This window comes from Pseudophryne corroboree, chromosome 3 (assembly GCF_028390025.1).
Source record: "Pseudophryne corroboree isolate aPseCor3 chromosome 3, aPseCor3.hap2, whole genome shotgun sequence".
NCBI classification, from domain to species: Eukaryota; Metazoa; Chordata; class Amphibia; order Anura; family Myobatrachidae; genus Pseudophryne; species Pseudophryne corroboree.
Genome location: NC_086446.1, coordinates 429,600,726 through 429,627,335, shown reverse-complemented (window position 1 = coordinate 429,627,335; position 26,610 = coordinate 429,600,726). Strand labels below are relative to the sequence as shown.

The following is a 26,610-nucleotide window of genomic DNA, read 5'->3' as shown; positions in this document are numbered from 1 at the left end:
CATAGCGTTTATTCTAGAGCTTAGTAAACAAATGTCTCTCTGAGCATCCCTCATATACAAGGCAGCATCTCTGATATGCTCCATGGTCATTTGGATGGTATCCCTATCTAAGGTGTCAATCTCCGTAGATAAGGAGTCTGCCCATGCCACGACAGCACTACAAACCCAGGCCGACGCCATGGCCGGCCTAACTATAGTTCCTGAATGTGTGTAAATGTGCTTCATGGTAATTTCCTGCTTGCGATCAGCAGGATCCTTGAGGGAAGCAGTACCCGGAGAAGGCAGTGCCACCTTCTTGGATAAGCGTGTCAGCGCCTTGTCTACTTTAGGCGCAGATTCCCATCGTATCCGATCCTTCTGTGGAAAGGGATACGCCATGAGAATCCTTTTCGGAACCTGTAGTCTCCAATCTGGAGATTCCCAAGCCTTTTCGCATAATTCGCTTAGCTCAAATGAGGACGGAAACGTGACCTCAGGCCTTTTCCCTTTATACATGTGAACCCTCCGTGATATGCAAAACCTCCTTTATGGCAATAATCATGTACCTAATACCTTTTTCCACCTTCGGCTGTAATTTTGCATCCTCATAGTCGACACTAGAGTCAGTATCTGTGTCGGTATCTGTGTCAGCGACCTGGGATATGGGGCGCTTTTGAGACCCTGAAGGTCCTGGCTCCCTAGGGACAGGCACGGCCTGGCTACCTGACTGATCCCTAGCTTCAGCCTTGTCTAATCTTTTATGCAGCAGATTTACATTTGCATTCAAGACATTTAGCATATCCACCCAGTCTGGTGTCGGCGTTGCCGACGGCGACCTGACATTCAAGCACTCCCCCTCCACATTTAGCGAGCCTTCCTCATTAAACATCTCGACACACCCGTACCGACACACTGCACACACCCAGGGAAACTTTTTCTGAAGACAGTATCCCCTGAAAGGCCCTTTGGAGACACAGAGAGAGAGTATGCCAGCACACACCCCAGCGCAACAACCTGGAGACCAACACAGAATGTTTTTCCCCAGTAGCGCTGTATTATATTGTATCCGCCAATTATGTGCCCCCCCCCCCCTCTCTTTTTAAACCCCCTTCACCGTGTGTAAGCAGGGGAGAGTCCGGGGAGCTTCCTCTCAGCGTTCTGTGGAGAGAGAAATGGCGCTGGTGAGTGCTGAGGGAGAAGCCCCGCCCCCTCGACGGCGGGCTTCTATCCCGCTCAAAATCGTGAAAAAATGGCGGGGGCTCAATTATATACATGTACAGTGCCCAGCTGTACATGTATATACCTATGTGCCATCCAAGAGGTGTTACTATTGCTGCCCAGGGCGCCCCCCCCCCTGCGCCCTGCACCCATACAGTGACCGGAGTGTGTGAGGTGATGTGGAGCAATGACGCACAGCTGCAGTGCTGTGCGTTACCTCTGTGAAGCTGAAGGCTTCTGCCGCCTGAGACGTCTTCTTGCTTCTGCTCTTCTGGCTCTGTGAGGAGAACGGCGGCGCGGCTCCGGGGGTGGACGCCCAGGACGAACCTGTGTTCACCCCCTCTGAAGCTAATGGTGTTCAGTAGCCGAGGCAGCAGATCCTATCAGTTAAGTAGGTCTGCCCCTCTCTCCTCAGTCCCTCGATGCAGGGAGCCTGTTGCCAGCAGTGCTCCCTGTAAAAAAGTGAAAATCCAAAACAAAAATGCTTTCTGTAGCAAAGAACTCAAGAGAGCTCCCTGCAGTGCGCCCTTCATCCTCTGGGCACAGGATCTAACTGAGGTCTAGAGGAGGGACATAGAGGGAGGAGCCAGTGCACACCCAGAATCCAAAGCTTTCTTAAAGTGCCCTATCTCCTGCGGAGCCCGACTATTCCCCATGGTCCTTACGGAGTCCCCAGCATCCACTAGGACGTTAGAGAAAAAGGGGGGAATTCAGACCTGATTGCTAGGGTGCGTTTTTTGCATCCCTGCGATCAGGTAGTCGCTGCTTAAAGGGGAAGGGTACTAGCTGTGTGCAGGTGTGCGATCGCATGTGTTGCAGAACTGCACAAACATAAGTTTGTACAGTCTCTGCTCAGCCCAGGAGTTACTTTGCCGCTGCGATGATCGGGGCCGGAGCTGACGTCAGAAACCCTCCCTCCAAATGCCTGGTCCCTCCTGCGATTTTCCGGACACTCCTTAAAAATGGTCAGTTGCCACCCACAAACGCCCTCTTCCTGTCAATCTCCTTGCAGTCGCCGGTGCGTTCGGATTTTTCGCACCATCCTGGCGCTCCCCGTTCCTGCGGTCCGTCGCGCCTGGGCATTGCTGTGCATAAGTATGTGCAGTTCAGACCTGATCGCAGCCTGTGGGAAAACGCACAGCAGCGATCAGGACTGAATTACCCCCAAAGATTGGAATGTGGGTGTGTATTATTATTTTTTTTACAGATGCACTACAGGTCCCAGTGGACCTGGAAGCCATTTAAATTGGGCATTGCGGAGTTAGCTGTGACCAGTAGTGCTTAAAGTATAGAAAAATTATAGTTTTCTTTTTCAGCAATATTTAGTAACCCCATGCCCACAACCCAGGGTGTAGGGAATGCCCCTAGTACTATCAGCACAGGGCTGGTTTCCTTAGGAGAAAAACCAGCCCCATTTCCCTAGAGGTCCATTTCCCCAAGGATCTGTGCAATACTTCTAAATATCATAGTTTGTGGCTGCAGTATTAGGGTTTAGAAGCCGATGGACATTGACGTGGTTTCACTGGATATCACTAAAACCTGCACTGTTATAGGACCTACACGCTGGGTGATCTGACTGCAAGATATGAACGATCTCGTTCATTAATGAACGAGATAACGTTCATACCGTGCAGTGTGGAGGCAACAGCAATGAACGATGCGCGGCCCCGTCGGCTGGTGCCCCGTCGGCTGTGCATGCAGGCCAATATGGACGATCTTGTCCATATTTGCCTGCACTTCTATGGAGCCGACTGACGGGGGGAGTGAAGAAACTTCACTCCCCCCGTCACTACCCCCTCCCCTTGCCGCCGAGTCGCCCGTCGGCCGTATCCGCCGTCGGGCAGCTCGGCGGCGGATCGGTCAATGTGTAGGGCCTTTTAGTGTGCCTTGAGGACGGAGGTTGGGAATGCCTGGTCTAGATCTTGGGAGATTTATATACCAGCAGGGAGTGGAGTGCTCAGAACGACCAGGTGTTAACCCAGAATGTAATCCCATAGAGCACAGGTGCTCATACTCGGTCGTCAGGACCCCACACTATGAATGTTTTCCAGGTGTCCTCACAGAATCATTAGTGAAATACTTTGCTCCATCTGTCGATCTTTGAAAATGGGTCAGTGAGTAATGAATACACCCGTGCACCAGCTAGGTGAGCTGGAAAACGTGAATTGTGTGGGGTCCTGAGCAGGGGCTCTGGAATGTTTTGAGGTTGGGGGGCGTAGTAAAAATTTCATTTTGGCGCTCCCCCCCAAACCTCCCCACCCCTCCCAGTGCGGGTGAGCGGCGCTTACCTCCGGCCGACTCCTGCTGTAAAATCAATGTGCTGCCGCAGCCTGCTATGCCCCATGTCCTCCTAGCCGGCTCTTCACTGATGCATTACTGGGTGGAGGTGGGGATGTCCCAGCAGGCTTAGCATGGCCACGCCTCCCTGAGCCTGCTGGGACATTCCGCCACATTATTACTGGCAATACCTATAATCATGGGGGACACACACAGTCACACACTGACTGGGGAGTTCTCTGCATACCCTGCACAGGGCAGGATAACGGTGCTGTGTGTGCTATTACACTCACACATGGGCCTCTGCCAAGGAAGCAAGAGATGGGAGCCGGACACAGGGGATGCCTCCTAGCAGAACAGCCAGCCTTCCGCCACCGACTTACCTCACTCATATGCTCACTCACCTCGGCCTGTTTCCTGGCACCATTATCCAGGCTCAATAGGGTGGGGTGCTCTGCCAACATGTCCGCAGCGCCTCCACTAAACGCGCCACGTGGGGAGAGTGCAGCCGGGAAGCTCTCACCAGAGCTCAAGGATGTGGAGCTCCTCAGACTCCTGCTGCAGCCGCTACCATGAAGAACTGGCTGCTGCCATTAGCAGCAGCTGAAACAGCAGCGCAGCAATCTTAGTAATAAAATGTAAAAAAAAAATGCAGAACTGACGGGAGCACGTGCCCCCTCCCCTTAAATCCACTAGTGCGCAAACAGATGGGGGGGGGGGGGGGGGCAAGCTTTGTGAATTCAGAATTACAGGGGTAGCCGGACATATTCAGCAGCTGCATATGCGCAGAACGAATGCCGCCGGATCAGAGCCGAACTCCATTCACGGTGGCGGGCCACATTCAGTTGTTTAGTAGAATAGTAGATGCGGGCCACAAAAATAAGATTTTACACTTACCGGTAAATCTATTTCTCGTAGTCCGTAGAGGATGCTGGGACTCCGTAAGGACCATGGGGAATAGACGGGCTCCGCAGGAGACATGGGCACTTTAAGAAAGACTTTAGACTCTGGGTGTGCACTGGCTCCTCCATCAATGCCCCTCCTCCAGACCTCAGTTAGAGAAACTGTGCCCAGAGGAGATGGACAGTACGAGGAAAGGATTTTTGTTAATCCAAGGGCAAGATTCATACCAGCCACACCGTATAACTTGTGATAAACTACCCAGTTAACAGTATGAACAAACAACAAACCGATGAACTATAATATAACCCTTATGTAAGCAATAACTATATACAAGTCTTGCAGAAGAAGTCCGCACTTGGGACGGGCGCCCAGCATCCTCTACGGACTACGAGAAATAGATTTACCGGTAAGTGTAAAATCTTATTTTCTCTAACGTCCTAGAGGATGCTGGGACTCCGTAAGGACCATGGGGATTATACCAAAGCTCCCAAACGGGCGGGAGAGTGCGGATGACTCTGCAGCACCAATTGAGCAAACAGGAGGTCCTCCTCAGCTAGGGTATCAAACTTATAGAACCTTGCAAAGGTGTTTGATCCCGACCAAGTAGCTGCTCGGCACAACTGTAATGCCGAGGCCCCTCGGGCAGTCGCCCAAGAAGAGCCCACCTTCCTAGTGGAATGGGCCTTAAGCGATTTTGGCAATGGCAATCCTGCCGAAGAATGTGCTTGCTGAATCGTGTTACAGATCCAGCGAGCAATAGTCTGCTTTGAAGCAGGTGCGCCAACCTTATTGGCTGCATACAGGATAAACAGCGCCTCTGTCTTCCTGACCCTAGCTGTTCTGGCCACATAAATCTTCAAAGCCCTGACCACATCAAGTGGCTCGGAATCATCCGTAGCCACAGGCACGACAATAGGTTGGTTCATATGAAAAGATGAGACCACTTTAGGCAGGAATTGAGGCCGAGTTCTCAATTCTGCCCTATTCACGTGAAAAACCAGATAGGGACTTTTATATGACAAAGCCGCTAATTCCGAAACACGCCTTGCAGAAGCTAAGGCCAACAACATGACCACCTTCCAAGTGAGATATTTCAACTCCACTGTTTTGAGTGGTTCAAACCAAGGTGACTTGAGGAAACTTAATACCACGTTAAGATCCCAAGGCGCCACCGGAGGTATAAAAGGAGGCTGAATATGCAGCACTCCCTTCACAAATGTCTGTACTTCAGGAAGAGAAGCCAATTCTTTTTGAAAGAAAATGGACAAGGCCGAAATTTGAACCTTTATGGATCCTAATTTTAAGCCCAAATTCACTCCTGTTTGAAGGAAGTGAAGTAGACGGCCCAAATGGAACTCCTCCGTAGGAGCAGTCCTTGCCTCACACCAAGAAACATATTTTCGCCATATGCGGTGATAATGTTTCGAAGTCACGTCCTTCCTAGCCTTAATCAGGGTAGGAATGACCTCCTTCGGAATACCTTTTTCCGCTAGGATCCGGCGTTCAACCGCCATGCCGTCAAACGCAGCCGCGGTAAGTCTGGGAACAGACAGGGCCCCTATTGCAGCAGGTCCTGCGTTAGAGGAAGAGGCCACGGATCTTCTGTGAGCACTCTTGCAGATCCGGATACCAAGTCCTTCGTGGCCAATCTGGAACAATGAGGATTGTTCTCACTCTTCTTTGCCTTATTATTCTCAACACCTTGGGTATGAGAGGCAAAGGAGGGAACACATAGACCGATCTGAACACCCATGGTGTCACCAGAGCGTCTACAGCTACCGCCTGAGGGTCTCTTGACCTGGCGCAATATCGCTTTAGCTTTTTGTTGAGACGGGACGCCATCATGTCTATCTGAGGCAGTCCCCACCGACCCGCGATCTGTGCGAAGACTTCGTGATGAAGTCCCCACTCTGATGTAGGCCGTTGTAAATGGCCCTCAACTCCAGGACGTTGATGTGGAGACAAGTCTCTAGACTTGACCAGAGACCTTGGAAATTTCTTCCCAGTGTGACTGCTCCCCAACCTCGGAGGCTTGCGTCCGTGGTCACCAGGATCCAGTCCTGAATGCCGAACCTGCGGCCTTCCAGGAGGTGAGCACTGTGCAGCCACCACAGGAGAGATATCCTGGCTCTGGGAGACAGGGTGATCCTTTGATGCATTTGTAAATGAGACCCGGGCCATTTGTCCAGTAGGTCCCATTGAAAAGTCCTCGCATGGAACCTGCCGAAGGGGATGGCCTCGTACGATGCCACCATCTTTCCCAGGACACGTGTGCAGTGAAGCACTGAAACCTTTTTTGGCTTTAATAGGTTCCTGACCAGAGCTATGAGCTCCTGAGCCTTTTCCATCGGAAGAAAAACCTTTTTCTGTTCTGTGTCCAGAATCAGGCCCAAAAAGGTCAGACACGTTGTAGGAACCAGCTGGGACTTCAGAATATTGAGAATCCAGCCGTGCCCCTGCAACATCCTCACCGACAGCGACACGCTGTCCAGCAACTTCTCCCGAGATCTCGCCTTTATGAGGAGATCGTCCAAGTATGGGATAATTGTGACACCCTGCTTGCGCAGGAGCACCATCATTTCCGCCATTACCTTGGTGAAAATTCTCGGGGCTGTGAAAAGCCCAAACGGCAACGTCTGAAATTTGTAATGACAGTTCTGTACTGCAAATCTCAGGAACGCCTGGTGAGGAGGGAAAATCGGAACATGAAGGTATGCATCCTTTATGTCCAGGGACACCATCCATTCCCCCCCTCCAGGCTGGCGATGACCGCTCTGAGCGATTCCATCTTGAACTTGAACTTTTTCAAGTACAAGTTCAGGGATTTTAGATTCAAAATGGGCCTGACCGAACCGTCCGGTTTCGGGACCACAAACAGGGTTGAGTAATACCCCTTTCCTTGCTGGAGAAGAGGAACTTTGACTATCCCCTGTTGAAGATACAATTTTTGAATTGCAGTCAACACTAACTCCCTCTCTGACGGGGAAGCTGGCAGAGCAGATTTGAAAAACCGGCGAGGAGGCACGTCTTCGAATTCCAGCCTGTATCCCTGAGAAACAATCTCTATAGCCCAGGGATCCACCTGTGCGTGAACCCGGACCTGGCTGAAAAATCGAAGACGTGCCCCCACTTGAGCTGACTCCCCCTGGGAAGCCCCAGCGTCATGCGGTGGACTTTGCAGATGTAGGGGAGGACTTCTGCTCCTGGGAACTAGCTGCATGCAGCTTTTTTCCCTTGCCTTTTCCTCTGGCAAGGAAGGAAGATCCCCGAACCTTCTTGCTTTTATTGGAACGAAAGGACGGCATTTGATAATGAGGTGCCTTTTTAGTATGCTGCGGGGGGACATAAGGTAATAAATTCGATTTACCGGCCGTAGCAGTAGAGACAAGGTCCGAGAGGCCTTCTCCAAACAACTCCTCCCCCTTGTAAGGCAACGACTCCATATGCCGCTTTGAGTCGGCATCCCCCGTCCACTGTCGGGTCCACAGGAGTCGCCTAGCAGAAATAGACATAGCATTTATTCTGGAGCTTAGTAAACAAATGTCTCTTTGAGAATCCCTCATATATAAAGCAGCATCTTTGATATGCTCTAGGGCAGGGGTGTCCAACCTTTCACCTTCCCTGGGCCACATTAGAAGATGAAAATTTGTTTTGGGCCACAAATAAAATAAAATAACAGTAACGATACCTGATCATCCAAAAAAACCATAGAAAACATAGTTAACATATTAAACTTACTTGTAGCTGTGCCCCTGTAGCTGCGTCCCTTGTAGTTGTGCCCCTGTAGCTGCGCCCCTTGTAGCTGCGCCCCTTGTAGCTGCACCCCTTGTAGTTGTGCCCCTTGTAGTTGTGCCCCTTGTAGTTGTGCCCCTGTAGCTGTGCCCCTGTAGCTGCCCCCTTGTACTGTGCCCCTTGTAGCTGCGTCCCTTGTAGCTGTGCCCCTGTAGCTGCGTCCCTTGTAGCTGTGCCACTATAGCTGCCCCCTTGTAGCTGCCCCCTTGTAGTTGTGCCCCTTGTAGCTGTGCCCCTTGTACTGTGCCCCTTGTAGTTGTGCCCCTGTAGCTGCCCCCTTGTACTGTGCCCCTTGTAGCTGCCCCCTTGTACTGTGCCCCTTGTAGCTGCCCCCTTGTACTGTGCCCCTTGTAGCTGCCCCCTTGTACTGTGCCCCTTGTAGCTGCCCCCTTGTACTGTGCCCCTTGTAGCTGCCCCCTTGTAGCTGCCCCCTTGTACTGTGCCCCTTGTAGTTGTGCCCCTTGTAGCTGCCCCCTTGTAGTTGTGCCCCTTGTAGCTGCCACCTTGTACTGTGCCCCTTGTAGTTGTGCCCCTTGTAGTTGTGCCCCTTGTAGCTGCCACCTTGTACTGTGCCCCTTGTAGTTGTGCCCCTTGTAGTTGTGCCCCTTGTAGTTGTGCCCCTGTAGCTGCCACCTTGTACTGTGCCCCTTGTAGTTGTGCCCCTTGTAGTTGTGCCCCTTGTAGTTGTGCCCCTGTAGCTGCCCCCTTGTACTGTGCCCCTTGTAGTTGCGCCCCTTGTAGTTGTGCCCCTGTAGTTGTGCCCCTTGTAGCTGTGCCCTTGTAGCTGTGCCCTTGTAGCTGTGCCCTTGTAGATGTGCCCCTTGTAGCTGTGCCACTATAGCTGTGCCCCTTGTAGCTGCGTCCCTTGTAGTTGTGCCCCTGTAGCTGCGCCCCTTGTAGCTGTGCCACTATAGCTGCGCCCCTTGTACTGTGCCCCTTGTAGTTGTGCCCCTGTAGCTGTGCCCCTTGTACTGTGCCCCTTCTAGTTGTGCCCCTTGTAGTTGTGGCCCTGTAGCTGCCCCCTTGTACTGTGCCCCTTGTAGCTGCCCCCTTGTACTGTGCCCCTTGTAGTTGTGGCCCTGTAGCTGCCCCCTTGTACTATGCCCCTTGTAGTTGTGGCCCTGTAGCTGCCCCCTTGTACTGTGCCCCTTGTAGTTGTGGCCCTGTAGCTGCCCCCTTGTACTGTGCCCCTTGTAGCTGCGCCCTTGTACTGTGCCCCTTGTAGCTGTAAAAAAAAACACACACACGCACAAACACATACTTACCGCTCCTGCAGCGCTGCCTCCGTCTCCGTCCGCCGCTCCACGTGTTCTTGTACAACCAACTTCTCCCCTGGGCTCCTCTACTCTCGCGCTGCTCAGTCACGTGTGCCGCTATGCAGCAGAGGAGGGCTACACTGTGACTGACAGCGGAGAGGGCGTGAGCTGGTGCTGGTCCCAGCAGCAGCAATCCAATCAGGATGTGCTGACAGCCTGCTGGGGCTGGCTCAGCCTCACATGTGGTGTCCGTACTCCGGTAAAAAAAAACCTCTGCTGCAGTGCTGCTCCTGGGCCGCATTACTAGCCGACTTGGGCCGCATGCGGCCCGCGGGCCGCGGGTTGGACAAGCCTGCTCTAGGGTCATTAGAATGGTATCCTTATCTAGGGTGTCAAGTTCAGTAGATAAGGAATCTGCCCATGCTGCGACAGCACTACACACCCAGGCCGATGCCATAGCCGGTCTAACGATAGTACCGGAATGTGTGTAAATGTGCTTCATGGTTACCTCCTGCTTACGATCAACAGGATCCTTGAGGGAAGCTGTATCCTGAGAAGGCAGTGCCACCTTCTTGGATAAGCGTGTCAGCGCCTTGTCTACCTTCGGCGAAGATTCCCATTGTATCCTGTCCTTTTGTGGAAAGGGATACGCCATAAGAATCCTTTTGGGAACTTGTAGTCTCCTATCTGGAGATTCCCAAGCCTTTTTGCACAAGTTGCTTAGTTCAAATGAGGACGGAAAAGTGACCTCAGGCTTTTTCCCTTTATACATGTGTACCCTCGTGTCAGGGATATGCAAAACTTCTTTAATGGCAATAATCATGTAACGAATACATTTCGCCACCTTTGGCTGTAATTTTACATCCTCATAGTCGACACTAGAGTCAGTATCTGTGTCAGTGATCTGGGATATGGTGCATTTTTGAGACCCCGAAGGTCCTGGTGCCACAGGGACAGGCATGGTCTGACTACCTGACTGATCCCTAGCTTCAGCCTTGTCTAATCGTTTATGCAGTAAATTTACATTTGCATTCAAGACATTCCACATATCCACACAGTCCGGTGTCTGCGGTGCCGACGGCGACCTGACCATCATGCACTCCCCCTCCTCCTTAGGTGAGCCTTCCTCGTCAAACATGTCGACACACACGTACCGACACACTTCACACACACAGGCAATCTCTTTTCTGAAGACAGGTTCCCCCTGAGGCCCCTTGGAGAGACAGAGAGAGAGTATGCCAGCACACACCTCAGCGCTATATAACCCTGGAGAAAAACACAGATTGTTTACCCAGTAGCGCTGCTTAATGTATAAACGCCAATAATGTGCCCCCCCCCCCCTCTACTTTAAAACCCCCTTTCACCGTGTGTCAAGCAGGGGAGAGTCCGGGGAGCTTCCTCTCAGCGGTGCTGTGGAGAGAAAATGGCGCTGGTGAGTGCTGAGGGAGAAGCCCCGTCCCCTCGGCGGTGGGCTTCTGTCCCGCTCAAACTTACTAAAAAATGTCGGGGGCTCTTTTATATACATGTACAGTGCCCACCTGTACATGTATATATACTTTTGCCATAGGAGAGGTGTTTTATTGCTGCCCAGGGCGCTCCCCCTGCGCCCTGCACCCTTACAGTGACCGGAGTGTGTGAGGTGTATGGGAGCAATGACGCACAGCTGCGGTGCTGTGCGTTACCTCAGTGAAGCACCGAAGGCTTCTGCCGCCTGAGACGTCTTCTGTTTTCGTTTCTTCTGGCTCTGTGAGGAGAACGGCGGCGCGGCTCTGGGGTGAACGCCCAGGACGAACCTGTGTTCACTCCCTCTGGAGCTAATGGTGTCCAGTAGCCGAGGAAGCAGAGCCTATAATTTAAGTAGGTCTGCTCCTCTCTCCTCAGTCCCTCGATGCAGGGAGCCTGTTGCCAGCAGTGCTCCCTGAAAAAGAGAAAAAATCCTAACAAAAATGCTTTCTAAGCAGGAAACTCAGGAGAGCTCCCTGCAGTGCACCCATTCTCCTCTGGGCACAGTCTAAAACTGAGGTCTGGAGGAGGGGCATAGAGGGAGGAGCCAGTGCACACCCAGAGTCTAAAGTCTTTCTTAAAGTGCCCATGTCTCCTGCAGAGCCCGTCTATTCCCCATGGTCCTTACGGAGTCCCAGCATCCTCTAGGACGTTAGAGAAAGCATATGTTTGGGGACGCATGCGGCCCGTGAACCGCGAGTTTGACACATCACACCAATGATTCCCATGCAAGCTGATGAGCCTCAAGATGAATAGGTGAAAACTGTGTCAAGACGTGTAAAGCTTGTACGGACTTTTCCTAATCAACTCACAGCAAATAAGGTGTTTCTGCAAAGGGTTAATTAAAAAAGGAACAAATATTATTATGTTTTATAGCAACTAAGAAATATTTTTATACATAGTTGTTTTTTAATGTGACATGGAAAATTATTTTTGTGTAGCTCAGTGGGAAATATTCATGATAAAAGCCGGTTCCATTCTCTGATGACTGAAAACAAAATCCTAAAAACATTGAAGTGGGCGAATAGTATACGTATAATAGCCACTTTATGTAGGCATTAAGGAGCAGCAGCCTGTTGCTCTCAGCGTGTTACTTTATTAAGTCGTCACTTAGCGCACTCACCAAGTCACTCATTGTTACTAAGCAAAAACTGGGAAAAAAGTTTTCCACCCACATGAAAAATATCAGACAAATGTTTCCATGCTTGCATTTGTACAGCAATGATTCTCAAACTCGGCCCTCAGGCAACAGACAGTTCATGTTTTCCAAGTCACCCAACAGGAACACAGGTGTATTCATTGCTCATTGACACATTTTAATAGATCCACAGGTAATTACTTCACTTGTGATTCCGTGAGGAGACCTGGGAAACATGCACTGTTTGGGGTCTTGAGGACCAAGGAGGTAATTCAGACCTGATCGCCAGGGTGCGTTTTTTGCAGCTGTGCAGGTTTGCAAACACTTTTGTAGGAGACCTGCACAAACAGCAGTATGTGCAGCCTCTGCACTGCCCAGGACTTACTCAGCCACTGCGATGTAATGCTGCTGATCGGGGCCGAAGCTGACGTCAGACACTTTCCCTCAAAACTCCTGGTCCCTCCTGTGTTTCTCCGGACACTCCTATAAAACGGTCAGTTGCCACCCACAAATGGGCACTTCCTGTCAATCACCTTGCGTTCGCCCATGTGATCGCTTTTTTCACACCATCCCGTCGCTGGGCACCGATGCCCGGTGCAATCAACAGACGCGCCGGCGCATTGCGGTGCATACGCAGTTCAGATCTGATCACATGCTGTGTGGAAATGCAGCGGCGATCAGGTCTGAATTACCCCCCAACTCTGAGAACCTGTGCTATATAGCAAGGAATTAAAAAGTGAAAGGAACCACTGGAAAATACAGAAGATTTGGTTACAGAATTCATAAATCACTGGTTACCTGCAACTGTTTTTTTTTCCCTCTTCCACCCCACTGTGTGCTTTTCCTGTAATGTTTACCTCCACTGATTACACACCCAGCCATTGCGCCCTACATACAGGGTACATCATACTACTACACACGTCGGTTTTCCCATACAGGCATTTGGCCCTTGTATGGCTCACCTCCCACAGTGTAACCTTCGAAGTGCGCCCACCATGGCTGCCTCATCTGGTACGCTTGTGGATGGGATGAAAAATACATAGACGTAGTGGTTTTGTTGGAACCCTACTCTGAACTTTTGGACTCTGCAATCTCACCATTTTATGTCATCTCTTCTAGGGGTAGACTATTCCACCATGGGTACTCCTACGCAGTGCACCCAAGATGGCTGCCCCACCTAGTACCTTGTAAGGGTGAGATAGTGGAATAACAACCCTTGGAAATTATTATATAAAATGCCTACACCAATAATGCATTATACTTTCTGTGTGCTTAAGGTTTTCCTTTTTGTCTGTGTGGCTTATCTATTACTGTATTACTTAAATCTTCTGTATTATGTGTATTGTTTTTGATGTCTGTAAAGCGCATTGAGTCCTGTTGGAGAAAGAGCGCTATATAAATAAAATTATTATTATTATTATTATTATTATTATTATTATTATATCAGCCAAACCAATTAAAGCAATTAACTGACCAGTAACAGTATGAGTTATTGAACAATTGCCTTCTGTCAGGAATAACCTGTCAGTGATGCTCTGCAACAACAGATATTTATTTATTTATTTATTAACAGTTTCTTATATAGCGCAGCATATTCCGTTGCGCTTTACAATTAGAACAACAGTAATAGAACAAAACTGGGTAAAAACAAACATATAGAGGTAGGAAGGCCCTGCTCGCAAGCTTACAATCTATAGGGAAATAGGCATAGATACACAAGGATTGATGCTACCTATTGCATAATGGTCCACCAGATTGCTAGGTTCTTAATGGGTTGTATGATGATACCCCACAAAGTTGGCCAAGTGTCAGGAGGGTGTGAGACTAAAGAAAGACAAGATATGTGATGTTATGAATAATCTACAGAGGATGTAATTAGATAGGGAAGCACTGAAGGTTATGTGGGTGGGTCTGGAATTTGATAGGCTTGTCTGAAGAGGTGAGTTTTCAGGGAACATTTAAAAGTTTGGAGACTAGAGGCAAGTCTTACTGTGCGTGGGAGGGCATTCCACAGAGTGGGTGAAGCCCGGATAAAGTCCTGTAATTTTGAGTGTGAACAAGTAATGCGTGTGGATGAGAGACGTAGATCTTGTGCAGAGCGGAGAGGTCGGGTAGGGAGATATTTTGAGATGAGTGAAGAGATGTATGTTGGTGCAGTTTGGTTAATAGCCTTGTATGTGAGTAAAAGTATTTTATATTTAATACGGTAGAATACCGGTAACCAATGGAGGGACTGATAAAGCGGATCTGCAGACGATGAACGTCTGGCAAGGAAGATTAGCCTCGCAGCTGCATTCAAAATGGATTGTAGTGGTGAGAGCCTATGTTTGGGAAGACCGGTCAGGAGACTATTACAATAATCAATGCGGGAGATAATGAGAGCATGGATTAGAGTTTTTGCTGTGTCTTGTGTAAGATATGGTCGTATTTTGGATATGTTTCTTAGATGTATGTAACATGATCTTGAGACAGATTGAATGTGGGTAACAAAGGACAGTTCAGAGCCAAGAATGACATCTAGGCAGCGAGCTTGTGGGGTAGGGATGATTGCCGAGTTCTCAACAGTGATAGAGATATCAGGTTGGAAACTACTATTGGCTGGTGGAAATATAATTAATTCTGTTTTGGAAATATTAAGTTTGAGGTGGCGTGATGTCATCCAAGATGAAATGGCAGAAAGGCATTCAGTGACCCGGCCCAATACAGGGAGGATAGGTAGATTTGAGTATCATCCGCATACAGATGGTACTGAAATACGAAAGAGTTGATTAGTTTGCCAAGAGATAGGACTACCACATATTCAGTATGTTTTTCAGCAAGATTTATCAGGTGGCTGAAACTCTATAAACCGTTGCTCCCTTTTTCCACTGCCCTGAAGACTATAGTATTAGTCAAGTTGTGATTATGAGAACTAGAGTGAACAAGACTACAATTAATCACAGGCTGCTTCTCGATGGTCACTATAACAGCAACCACAACCCAATTGCTATTGGGACCTTGAAACTGGCAATGGATGTCAGAGTAATGGAAACCATGAAGGGTCAATTACGAACCTGAAAAGTTTGCCCCCTTGGCACAAATGCCATTTTCTGACATCCTGGGCATATGTTGTATACAGATATGATTGTCTAGACAATGGTGTACAGTATGTGGGAAATGCAAAAGTTTAATTGGAGAATGATAGGGGTACTAGGGGTCTATTTAGTAAGCTTTGGATGGAGATAAAGTACCAGCCAATCACTGTCGAACTGCATGTCACAGGCTGGGTTTGAGAAAATAGGATTTTAATACCTACCGGTAAATCCTTTTCTCTTAGTCCATAGAGGATGCTGGGGACACCATAAGCACTATGGGGTATAGACGGGATCCGCAGGAGACATGGGCACTTTAAGACTTTGAAAGGGTGTGAACTGGCTCCTCCCTCTATGCCCCTCCTCCAGACTCCAGTTATAGGAACTGTGCCCAGGGAGACGGACATTTTGAGGAAAAGGATTTATTGTTAAACTAAGGTGAGGTACATACCAGCTCACACCTCAAACACGCCGTACAACATGGCATTTAACAGAACTCCAGTTAACGGCATGAACAATTTCAGCAACAGGCTGACTATAACATAACACAACCTGTGCGTAAACATAACTAATAACTGCAGATAGAGTCCGCACTGGGACGGGCGCCCAGCATCCTCTACGGACTAAGAGAAAAGGATTTACCGGTAGGTATTAAAATCCTATTTTCTCATACGTCCTAGAGGATGCTGGGGACACCATAAGAACCATGGGGTTTATACCAAAGCTCCAGAATGGGCGGGAGAGTGTGGATGACTCTGCAGCACCGATTGACCAAACATGAGGTCCTCATCAGCCAGGGTATCAAACTTGTACCCGACCAAGTAGCTGCTCGGCAGAGTTGCAATGCCAAGACCCCCCCGGGCAGCCGCCCAGGATGAGCCCACCTTTTTGGCAGAGTGGGCCTTCACTGATTTCGGTAACGGCAATCCAGCCATAGAATGAGCATGCTGAATCGTATTGCAGATCCAGCGCGCAATAGTCTGCTTGGAAGCAGGAGTCCCAATCTTGTTGGCTGTTTTCCTATGTTGAGCCGTTCTGGTGACATAAATCTTTAAAGCCCTGACAACATCGAGAGATTTTGACTCAGCGAAGGCGTCAGTAGCCACCGGTACCACAATAGGTTGGTTCATGTGGAACGATGAAACCACCTTTGGCAGAAAATGTTGACGAGTCCTCAACTCTGCTCTATCTTCATGGAAGATTAAATAAGGACTCTTGTGAGACAAAGCCGCTAACTCAGACACCCGCCTCGCGGATGCTAAGGCCAATAGCATAACCACTTTCCAAGTGAGGAATTTCAACTCTACCTTCTGTAAAGGTTCAAACCAATGTGATTGAAGGAAATGTAACACCACGTTAAGATCCCATGGTGCCACTGGGGGCACAAATGGAGGTTGGATGTGCAAAACACCTTTCACGAAAGTCTGAACTTCTGGAAGGGAGGCCAATTGTTTTTGAAAGAAAACCGACAAGGCCGAAATTTGTACTTTAACCGAGCCTAACTTCAGGCCTGCATCCACACCTGCTTGCAGAAAATGGAGAAGACGCCCTAGCTGAAATTCTTCAGTAGGAGCCTTCTTGGATTCACACCAAAACACATATTTTTCTCCAAATACGGTGATAATGTTTCGCCATTACTCCTTTTCTAGCCTGAAGAAGAGTGGGAATGACTTCACCGTGAATACCCTTTCGGGCTAGGATCCGGCGTTCAACCACCAAGCCGTCAAACGTAGCCACGGTATGTCGTGATATACGCACGGCCCCTGCAGTAACAGATCCTCTCGTAGAGGAAGAGGCCAGGGATCTCTTATGAGTAATTCCTGAAGATCTGGATACCAAGCTCTCCTTGGCCAGTCCGGAACAATGAGGATCGCCTGAACCTTTGTTCTTCTTATGATCTTTAGCACTTTTGGAATGAGTGGAAGCGGACGGAACACATACACCGACTGAAACACCCATGGTGTCACCAGCGCGTCCACTGCTATTGTTTGAGGGTCCCTCGACCTGGAACAATATCTCGGAAGTTTCTTGTTGAGGCAAGAAGCCATCATGTCTATTTGAGGAATTCCCCAAAGACTTGTCACTTCTGTGAAGACCTCTTGATGAAGACCCCACTCACCTGGATAGAGATCGTGTCTGCTGAGGAAGTCTGCTTCCCAGTTGTCCACTCCTGGAATGAAGATTGCTGACAGAGCGCTTGTATGTCTTTCCGCCCAGCGGAGCACTTTTGTGGCCTCTGTCATTGCCGCTCTGCTCTTTGTTCCGCCCTGGCGGTTTATGTGCGCTACTGCTGTTATATTGTCCGACTGGATTAGGATGGGCAGGTTGCGAAGAAGACATTCCGCTTGCAGAAGGCCGTTGTAAATGGCCCTTAACTCTAGAACGTTTATGTGTAGACAAACTTCCTGGCTTGACCATTTTCCCTGGAAAGTTTCCCACTGTGTGACTGCTCCCCAGCCTCGGAGACTCGCATCCGTGGTTATTAGGATCCAGTCCTGGATCCCGAACCTGCGTCCCTCTAGGACGTGAGAGCTGTTCAGCCACCACAGGAGTGAGATTCTGGTCTTGGAGGACAGGATTATTTTCCGGTGCATGTGCAGATGGGATCCGGACCACTTGTCCAATAGGTCCCACTGAAACACTCTGGCCTGGAATCTGCCAAACTGAATGGCCTCGTAGGCCGCCACCATCTTTCCCAGCAATCGAGTGCATTGACGGATTGATACTCTCGGTGGTCTCAGAATTTATTTTACCAAACTCTGAATTTCCAGAGCCTTCTCTTCTGGAAGAAAAACTCTCTGTAATTCTGTGTCCAGAATCATTCCCAAGAACGACAGTCGTTTCGTCGGATTCAACTACGACTTCGGCAAGTTTAGGAGCCAACCATGTTGTTGCAGAATTGTCCGGGAGAGCGCAATGTCCTGCACCAGCTTGTCTTTGGATCTCGCCTTTATCAGGAGATCGTCCAAGTAAGGGATAATTGTGACTCCTTGCATGCGAAGGAGAACCATCATTTCCGCCATTAACTTGGTGAAAATCCTCGGAGCTGTGACCAGCCCAAACAGCAACGTCTGAAATTGGTATTGACAATCCTGAATAGCAAACCTCAGGTAAGCCTGGTGCGGAGGATATATGGGGACATGTAAGTAGGCATCCTTTATGTCGACCGACACCATGAAATCCACTTCCTCCAGACTGGAGATCACTGCTCGGAGAGATTCCATCTTGAATTTGAATTTTCTTAGGTAAAGATTGAGGGATTTTAGGTTCATAATTGGTCTGACCGAGCCGTCCGGCTTCGAGACCACAAACAGGCTCGAATAAAAGCCTTCTCCCTGTTGTGAAGGAGGAACCCTGATAATGACTTGATTTAGACACAACTTTTGTATTGCATCGCATACTACCTCCCTGTTCGGAAGAGAAGCTGGTAGGGCCGATTTGAAAAATCGTCGAGGGAGAACGTCTTGAAACTCCAGTTTGTACCCCTTGGACACTATTTCTAAAACCCATGGGTCCAGGGCCGAATGAGCCCAGAACTGACTGAAGAGCTTGAGACGTGCCCCCACCGGTGCGGACTCCCGCAGAGGAGCCCCAGCGTCATGCGTGGATTTGGCAGAAGCCGGGGAGGACTTCTGCTCCTGGGAACCTGCCACGGCCAGAGATCTTTTACCTTTTCCTCTTCCTCTATTAGCAAGAAAGGAGTAACCTCGGCCTCTTTTGTATTTATTTGGCCGAAAGGACTGCATCTGTAATTGGTGAGCTTTCTTTTGTTGTGGAGGAACATAAGGCAAACAAGACGACTTACCCGCGGTAGCCTTAGATATCAGCGAGACCGTCACCAAACAAGACACCACCTTTATATGGGAGAGACTCCATAGCTTTCTTAGAGTCAGCATCAGCATTCCATTGATGAATCCACAATGCCCTCCTAGCTGCTACCGCCATGGCATTGGCTTTTGACCCCAAAAGGCCAATATCTCTCGCCGCTTCCTTTAGGTAGGTCGCAGTGTCTCTGATATAACCCAGTGTCAAAAGGACGCTATCCCTATCTAGGGTATCTATATCAGATGACAAGTTATCTGCCCATTTTTCGATAGCACTACTTACCCACGCAGATGCAACGGTTGGTCTGAGTAGTGTACCTGTGGTGACGTAAATGGATTTTAACGTATTTTCCTGTCTACGATCCGCAGGATCCTTAAGGGCTGCCGTGTCCGGCGACGGTAAAGCCACTTTTTTAGACAATCGTGATAGAGCCTTGTCCACAATGCGGGGTGACTCCCACTTTTCTCTATCCCCAGAGGGGAACGGATACGCCAACGGAATTCTTTTGGGAATCAGAAACTTTTTGTCAGGATTTTCCCACATTTTTTCAAAAAGGGTATTCAGTTCATGAGAGGGAGCAAACGTTACCTCAGGTTTCTTTCCCTTATACATACAGACCCTATTATCAGGAACAGTAGGGTCCTCAGTGATATGTAACACATCTTTTATTGCCACAATCATGTACTGAATGTTCTTTGCCAATTTTGGGTCTAATCTGGTATCACTACAGTCGACACTGGAGTCAGTGTCCGTGTCGGTATCTGTGTCTGCCAACTGAGCAAACGAACGTTTATGTGACCCCGAAGGGGTCTGGACCTGTGATAACACATCCTCCACAGACTTCTCCCATGCCTGGTTCTAAGACTCAGATTTATCTAATCTCTTATTAATAAGAGCCACATTAGCATTCAAAGCATTCAACACATTTATCCAATCAGGAGTCGGCGGTGCTGACAGAGTCACTCCCACAGCATTTCTGTCCCTAACACAGTCTCCTCCTGGGAAGAGCACTCCGTTTCAGACATGCCGACACACGTGTACCGACACCCACAGACACACTGGGCAAATAGGGGACGGACCCACAGTAAAGCCTGTCAGAGAAACACAGAGGGAGTTTGCCAGCTCACAACCCAGCGCTTATCCCGGTTCTGAAACTTCAATTTAATGCCTCAGACCTGCAGCGCGTTTATAATAACGTATTTTTGCACCAAATTAACTGTCCTCTCCCCCACGTTTTTGCACCGTTACTTGTACAGCAGTGGTGAGGAAGGACCAGCTTCTCTGCAGCTCTGTGAAGAGAAAATGGCGCTGATGAGAGCTGTGAGGCTAAGCCCCGCCCCCTTAATGGCGCGCTTTAGCCCCGCTATTTTTTAAAATAATAATACTGGCGGGGGTAAGGATATTGTGCCTAGGCACTCATATCACACTTTGCCAGTCTCATATGAGGCGTTTTATGCTGCCCAGGATGCCCCCGCGCCCTGCACCCTGTAGTGCCGCTGTGTGTGGGAGCATGGCGCGCAGCGCGATCGCTGTGCGGTACCTCAGAAGCCGTCACTGAAGTCTTCTATCTTCTTCTACTCACCTGTCTTCTGACTTCTGGCTCTGCAAGGGGGGTGACGGCGGGCTCTGGGAATGAACCCCTAGACGTATCTAGTGTTCCAAACCCTCAGGAGCTAGTGGTGTCCTGTAGCCAAGAAGCAGAGCCTTTAAACTCACTAGAAGTAGGTCTGACTTCTCTCCCCTAAGTCCCACGATGCAGGGAGACTGTTGCCAGCAACCCCCTGAAAATAAAAAACCTAACAAAGTCTTTTCAGGGAAACTCAGTAGAGCTCCTCAAAGTGCATCCAGTCTGCCTGGGCACAATTCTAAAACTGGAGTCTGGAGGAGGGGCATAGAGGGAGGAGCCAGTTCACACCCTTTCAAAGTCTTAAAGTGCCCATGTCTCCTGCGGATCCCATCTATACCCCATGGTTCTTATGGTGTCCACAGCATCCTCTAGGACGTATGAGAAATTACCGTTAGGAGCCAGTTGGCTGGTACTTTATCTCCATCCACTTTATCTCCGTCCAAGGATTAGTAAATAGACCCCTAAGAGTCGTAAATCAAACACACAAATGCCCCTCAAAAAGGCAGTTCCAATGTCCACTCAATCCCATGATTAAGACATCAATGATGTTTGAAGAAACAGAAGACAACATTTGCATTAGACGGGTGTGTTCCATAAGATGACACATCCAGCAGTATAAACTGTAATGGCAAGTGTGGACTTTCTCAGCTGAAATACTGTAGCGTTTGGTGCAGTGACTATCAGGTCTATTCATGAAGCAGTGAAAAGAGTGGAGAAATGAGCCAGTGCAGAAGTTGTCCATGGCAACCAGTGTTGAGGTAACATTTATAAAATGCATTCTATAAAGTTGTACATAGCAGCTGACTGGTTGCCATGGGCAACATCTCCACTGGCTCCCTTCTCCACACTTTTCACTGCTTCATGAATAGACCCCTATGACATTAGTCTTTATATGTCGTCAAACAGGTCTACCAAACAAGTCATTTACTAATAAAGTGCAAATGTGTAGTAAATATCAGTAATGAATCGCCATTGTTCAGTAGAACTTAAAGAAGCAAGTTAAACGGTATGCGTTCAGGATCCCGGCTGTTGGGATCCCAAAGACGATATTTCAACAGTCATGATCCCGAAGTAAGTATGAACTGCCGGATGAGGGGTGGGGTTTAGGTTTAGGCACACTCCGGGGGAGGGGGGGGGGGGGGGTTAGGGTTAGACTGCGGGGTGGGGGAGGATATGGTTAGCCTGCAGAGAGGAGAGGTTAGGCACCACGGGGGAGTGTTAGGGTTAGGCACTAAGGGGGAGGGTTAGGTTTAGGCTTGGGGAAGTGGGGTTAGGTTTAGGCACCCCCGGGAGGAGTTTAGGATTAGGCTGCAGAGTGAGAGGGTTGGGGTTAGGGGGTAGGGGAGGGTGGTTAGGGTACCCTGCACACCCTTGTCGGCATTGCTGCGATTGGGATGCCGGCGTTGGTATACTGAATGCCGGTATTTCATACTGAACCTGTTAAAATGGCCACTATGGAGCTGATGCAGAGTGGAAATCTAGCTGACCGTAACTGCTCCCGCATTACAACAAGTATATTACATGTATGCACAACTCCTTCAAAACGCCATCTCTGAACTTAGGGGTCTATTTACTAAGCCTTGGATGGAGATAAAGTGGACGGAGATAAAATACCAGCCAATCGGCTCCTAACTGCCATGTCACAGGCTGGGTTTTAAAATGACAGTTAGGAGCTGATTGGCTGGTACTTTATTGACGTCCATTTATCTCCATCCAAGGCTTAGTTAATAGACTCCTTCTGTTATAGCCCAGATACGCCCTATTAGTTGCACGTACAGTGCCTTTAGATGTGTACATGTTAAAACAATACGAAGCTTAAAATCCCAGTCCTTCCCAATATGTGTAGTTAGACCTCTGTTTAAAATGCTACAATCTATATGTATTTACATATTTCCCTAATAAGCAAAGTTTGGATATAAGAGTCATTGATACTCACACTTATCTTAGTGGCTCCTTTCTCAGGGGTCCCCGGGAGAGATTTCTGCTGTACAACAAAAAGAAAGACACAGCTATAACAATACTGACCAAGATATGATATATTGTCAGTAAGCAGGCCACATCTCTCCATTATCACTGGACACTGGCCTAGCATACATCTCTGGGGTCAATTAGCAGTGGCTGCAAATGACATAAATAACTTTCTATCTCCCTTCTCGAGCCATCATCTTGTATCCTCTCTATCTTAGTGCAGGCAAAAATTATCTGCTATTCTTTCCAATAGGGGTCGAGGGAAAGAGGTAATTCCAATGATAACAGTATTGGAATGTGACACAAAGACATAGTTGTAGAGAAAACATAAGAAAATAATAAGACATACACATCTATTTAGTTTTATCTGCATAGTTTAGCTTAGCATACACAGGTTTTAGATGATGTCTTTCTAACAAATGGCAAATACCAGTGCTTAAAGTGCTCCTAGAGAGGTGGTGGAACTCACCCATCCCCCCTCCACCACGTGCGGGTCTCAAAAAGAAAGGGCGTGGTCACCCAATAGTATCCCAAATTCAAATTATGCATGGTAGTACAATCTTATTAACATTACACCACACAGTAGTGCCCCTTATACACAAAGCCCACAGTAGTAGCAAACCAAATACGCATAATGCCCACAGCAATAGTGCCCCTTATACAATGCCCTCAGTAGTAGTGCCCCTTATGGCCCCAAGAATGATGCCCCTTATAAAGTGCCCCTATGCAATGCCCTCATTAGTAGTGCCTCCAGTAGTAATGCCCCCAGTGGTAATGCCCCGTGTAGTGTTGCCCCCAGTCAGTAGTTTTCCCTAGTAGATATGCCCCCTGTAGTTATGCCCCAGTAGATTTGCTCCCAGTCAGTAGTTATGCCCCCAGTCAGTAGGTATGCCCCTACTGGTTATGCCCCCTGTAATTATGCACCCAGTAGATATGCTCCCAGTCAGACATTATGCCCCCTGTAGTTGTGCCCCAGCAGACGTGACCCAGTAGTTGTGCCCCCAGTCAGAAGTTATGTCCCCCAGTAGATGTGCCTCCAGCAGATGTGCCCCCTACTAGCGCTGCTTACACACATACAAAAAAAAACACAATACTCACCAGCCCCGCTCCTGCTTCCAGACCGCTGCTGCCCTCCGCCTGGTCGCCCGCTCTTCGGCTCTATGGGAGAGACGTCATAACGTCTCTCTCATAGCGCAGCACGCGCACAACACCTGAGCCGGCAGGCGCTCCGGCGGCCGGCGGCCACTGAGAGTAAGAAGCCAGGTGCCTGCTGGTAACAAAACCTCAGCGGGCACCCGACTTCTCCCTGGGTAAGGTGGAATTGCGTTCTGGATCCAAATGAAACTGACGTAACACAGTTCCGCCCTGTCCCAACTCACTTTAACCTCTGCGCCCACCCTTGGCACGTACAATCCCACACACAAGTCCCCCCCCAGCACATACAGTCCTAAACACAGCACCACTCTCCCAGCACATATAGTCCCTGACACAGCTCCCCCTCCAGCACAAATAGACCCACATACAGCTCCCCCAGCACATATAGTCCCAAGCACAGCTCCCCCTCAGCATGTATAATTCCACACACAGCTCCCAACACACAATAGAATATAGTCCCACACACAGCCCCCACTACCCAGCACAGTTACTCCTTGACATAGCAACATTATGCCCCCCACAGCGCGCAGATCTTTCCTACCTTTCTTTCTCCTTGTGCATGGTTCATCCTGTCACTGTCAGGGCTCCGGCAGCTCATCCTCTTTGGGCAGCCGGAGAGACGGACATGCAGTGATAGCACTGCATCATCTCATTCCCGCCGCTGCGGCCAGCCGCCAGCGCGATCATCAGAGGGGTACTTCTGGAGGTGGGATAAGGAGGGAGACAGTCTAGTGCTGCCTGCCCACAGTGACAGCGGGAACAGCCTATCAGGCAGCGCTGCTCCCAATGTCACTGTGGGCGAGCAGCACTAGACTGTGTCTCCCTCCTTAGCCCGCCTCCACACAAGTACACCTCTGATCGCGCTAGCGGCTGGCCCGCGGCGGCAGGAATGAGATGATGTCCCCATAGCCAAGCAAAGTGGGCTGGAGGTGGCGGAACTGGTTCCGCTTCCCAATACAACTGACAGAATGCAGTTCCGCTCCGGTCTGGCCCACTTTAACTCCTGGCAACACTATAAAAGGACATCATGTATTTGGAGAGATACCGCACCGGTGTATAATAAATATAAAGTATCAATTTATTTGACCAAAATAAAGAGTACAAAGAAAACGTGGTTTTCTAATCATAATTTGGTGGTGCACCCTGAGTCATTGGGACTGCTAACAACAACAGTATGGAGAAAAAAAGAGACTCTTTTGTGGGCGCACTCTTTACTTTTAAATAATGTATGAAATATTAGAGATAAATGTAAGTATAAAATATAACTTTTATTCGTATCATAGAGTAAGAATCAGTCAGTGGTCAACAGAGTAACATTCAGATAATATAACAAAGTAGCTAGCAAATAAATGCTGATACTTGATAAGGCAAAAATGAAATAAACTGAATAATTAAATAATTAATAACAAGAAATTTCAGAATAAAATGTACAATGTCTGAGATTTAACACTGTTTTGTAACTATGTTTTTGTATTTTGTGCCATTAATGAAACTATGATAAGAGCGAAGTAGAGGTCCACTAGATCACTGTTACAGATAGAGCTGTTCAACATAAATACATAGGAGAGCTTTCATTTAGCGGTGATGTGCAGTCACGATGTGTGACTGTGCATATCACTACTAATAACAGCAACCAACACAGCAGGTTTTCCTGCGCACCTCTGTATGCAAAATGGACTTGCATTTAAGATACACAAACACACACATTGGCTCCCACAGGAAACAAAATCACACACATTGGCCCCCACAGGGAAAACACACACACACATTTACCTACAGAAAAAAATGAGACACCTAGATTAAATGATTGTTCCCACAGGGAAAAAAAAATAGGATTTTAATTACCTACCGGGAAATCTTTTTCTCGTCGTCCATAAGGAATATTGGGGGAATCTAGTACAATGGGGTATAGACGGTGTCCAAAGGAGCTGGTGCACTTTAAAATTCTTGTGCTGGCTCCTCCCCTCTATGCCCCCTTCCACAGGCAGTTATAGGTAAAATAGTGCCCGAAGGAGAAAGGACATAGATTCACGCACCAGCACACCAATAACCTAAAACGACCGGCAACAGCTGGTAACAAAACAGCAACAGCTGAACAGGTAACCAGAAAAGAGACAACCTGCAGAAAGTCAACGCAGTGAGGCGGGTGCCCAATATCCCTTATGGACTAGAAAAGGATTTACCGGTAGGTAATTAAAATCCTATTTTCTCTAGCATCCATAAAGGATATTGGGGGAATCTAGTACGATGGGGACGTCCCAAAGCTTCCAGAATGGGCGAGAACGTGCGGAGATGTCTGCAGCACCACCTGCCCAAACTGGGTATCCTCTTTAGCCAGGGTATCAAACCTGTAGAACTTCACAAAGGTGTTCTTCCCTGACCAGGTAGCAGCTCGGCATAGTTGTAAGGCCGAGATTATACGAGCAGCTGCTCAGAAGACCCTACTGATCTTGTAGAGTGGGCCTTCAGAGATTGTGGAACAGGTAAGGCTGCCGACACATAGGCCTGTTGGATAGTAAGCCTAAGCCAACGAGCAATGGACTGCTTAGAAGCAGGGCAACCCTTTTCTGCGCATCATATAGCCCGAACAAGGAATCCATCTTTCTGACCCGAACCGTTATCTTGACATATATCTTCAAGGCTCGAACAGCATCCTATGCCTCCAAAGGAGCAAAAGTGCCAGAAGTCGACGGAACCACAATAGGTTGATTCAAGTGGAATACAGAGAAGACCTTCGTCAGGAACTGCTGCCTAGTCCTGAGCTCTGCTCTGTCCTCATAAAAGACTAGGTAGGTAATTTTTCATGATAAAGCCCCCAATTCTGAGACATGCCTAGCAGAAGCCAGGGCCACTAACATCACTGTCTTCCATGTGAGGTACTTGTCTTCTACCGTCATC

General features: G+C 48.7%; 1 protein-coding gene across 2 annotated transcripts in view; it reads right to left on the bottom strand.

The window, feature by feature from the left end:
* The window catches only part of VSTM2L (V-set and transmembrane domain containing 2 like), a 112,960-nt gene that overhangs the window by 28,025 nt on the left and 58,325 nt on the right, over positions 1–26,610 (bottom strand). The window contains exon 3 of one of the 2 annotated variants that reach the window (XM_063960377.1): positions 22,526–22,570. In XM_063960377.1, the coding sequence (XP_063816447.1) occupies positions 22,526–22,570 (45 nt within the window). Of the gene's footprint in view, positions 1–22,525; positions 22,574–26,610 lie in introns of both variants that reach the window. The other variant, XM_063960376.1, reaches the window with a different exon arrangement.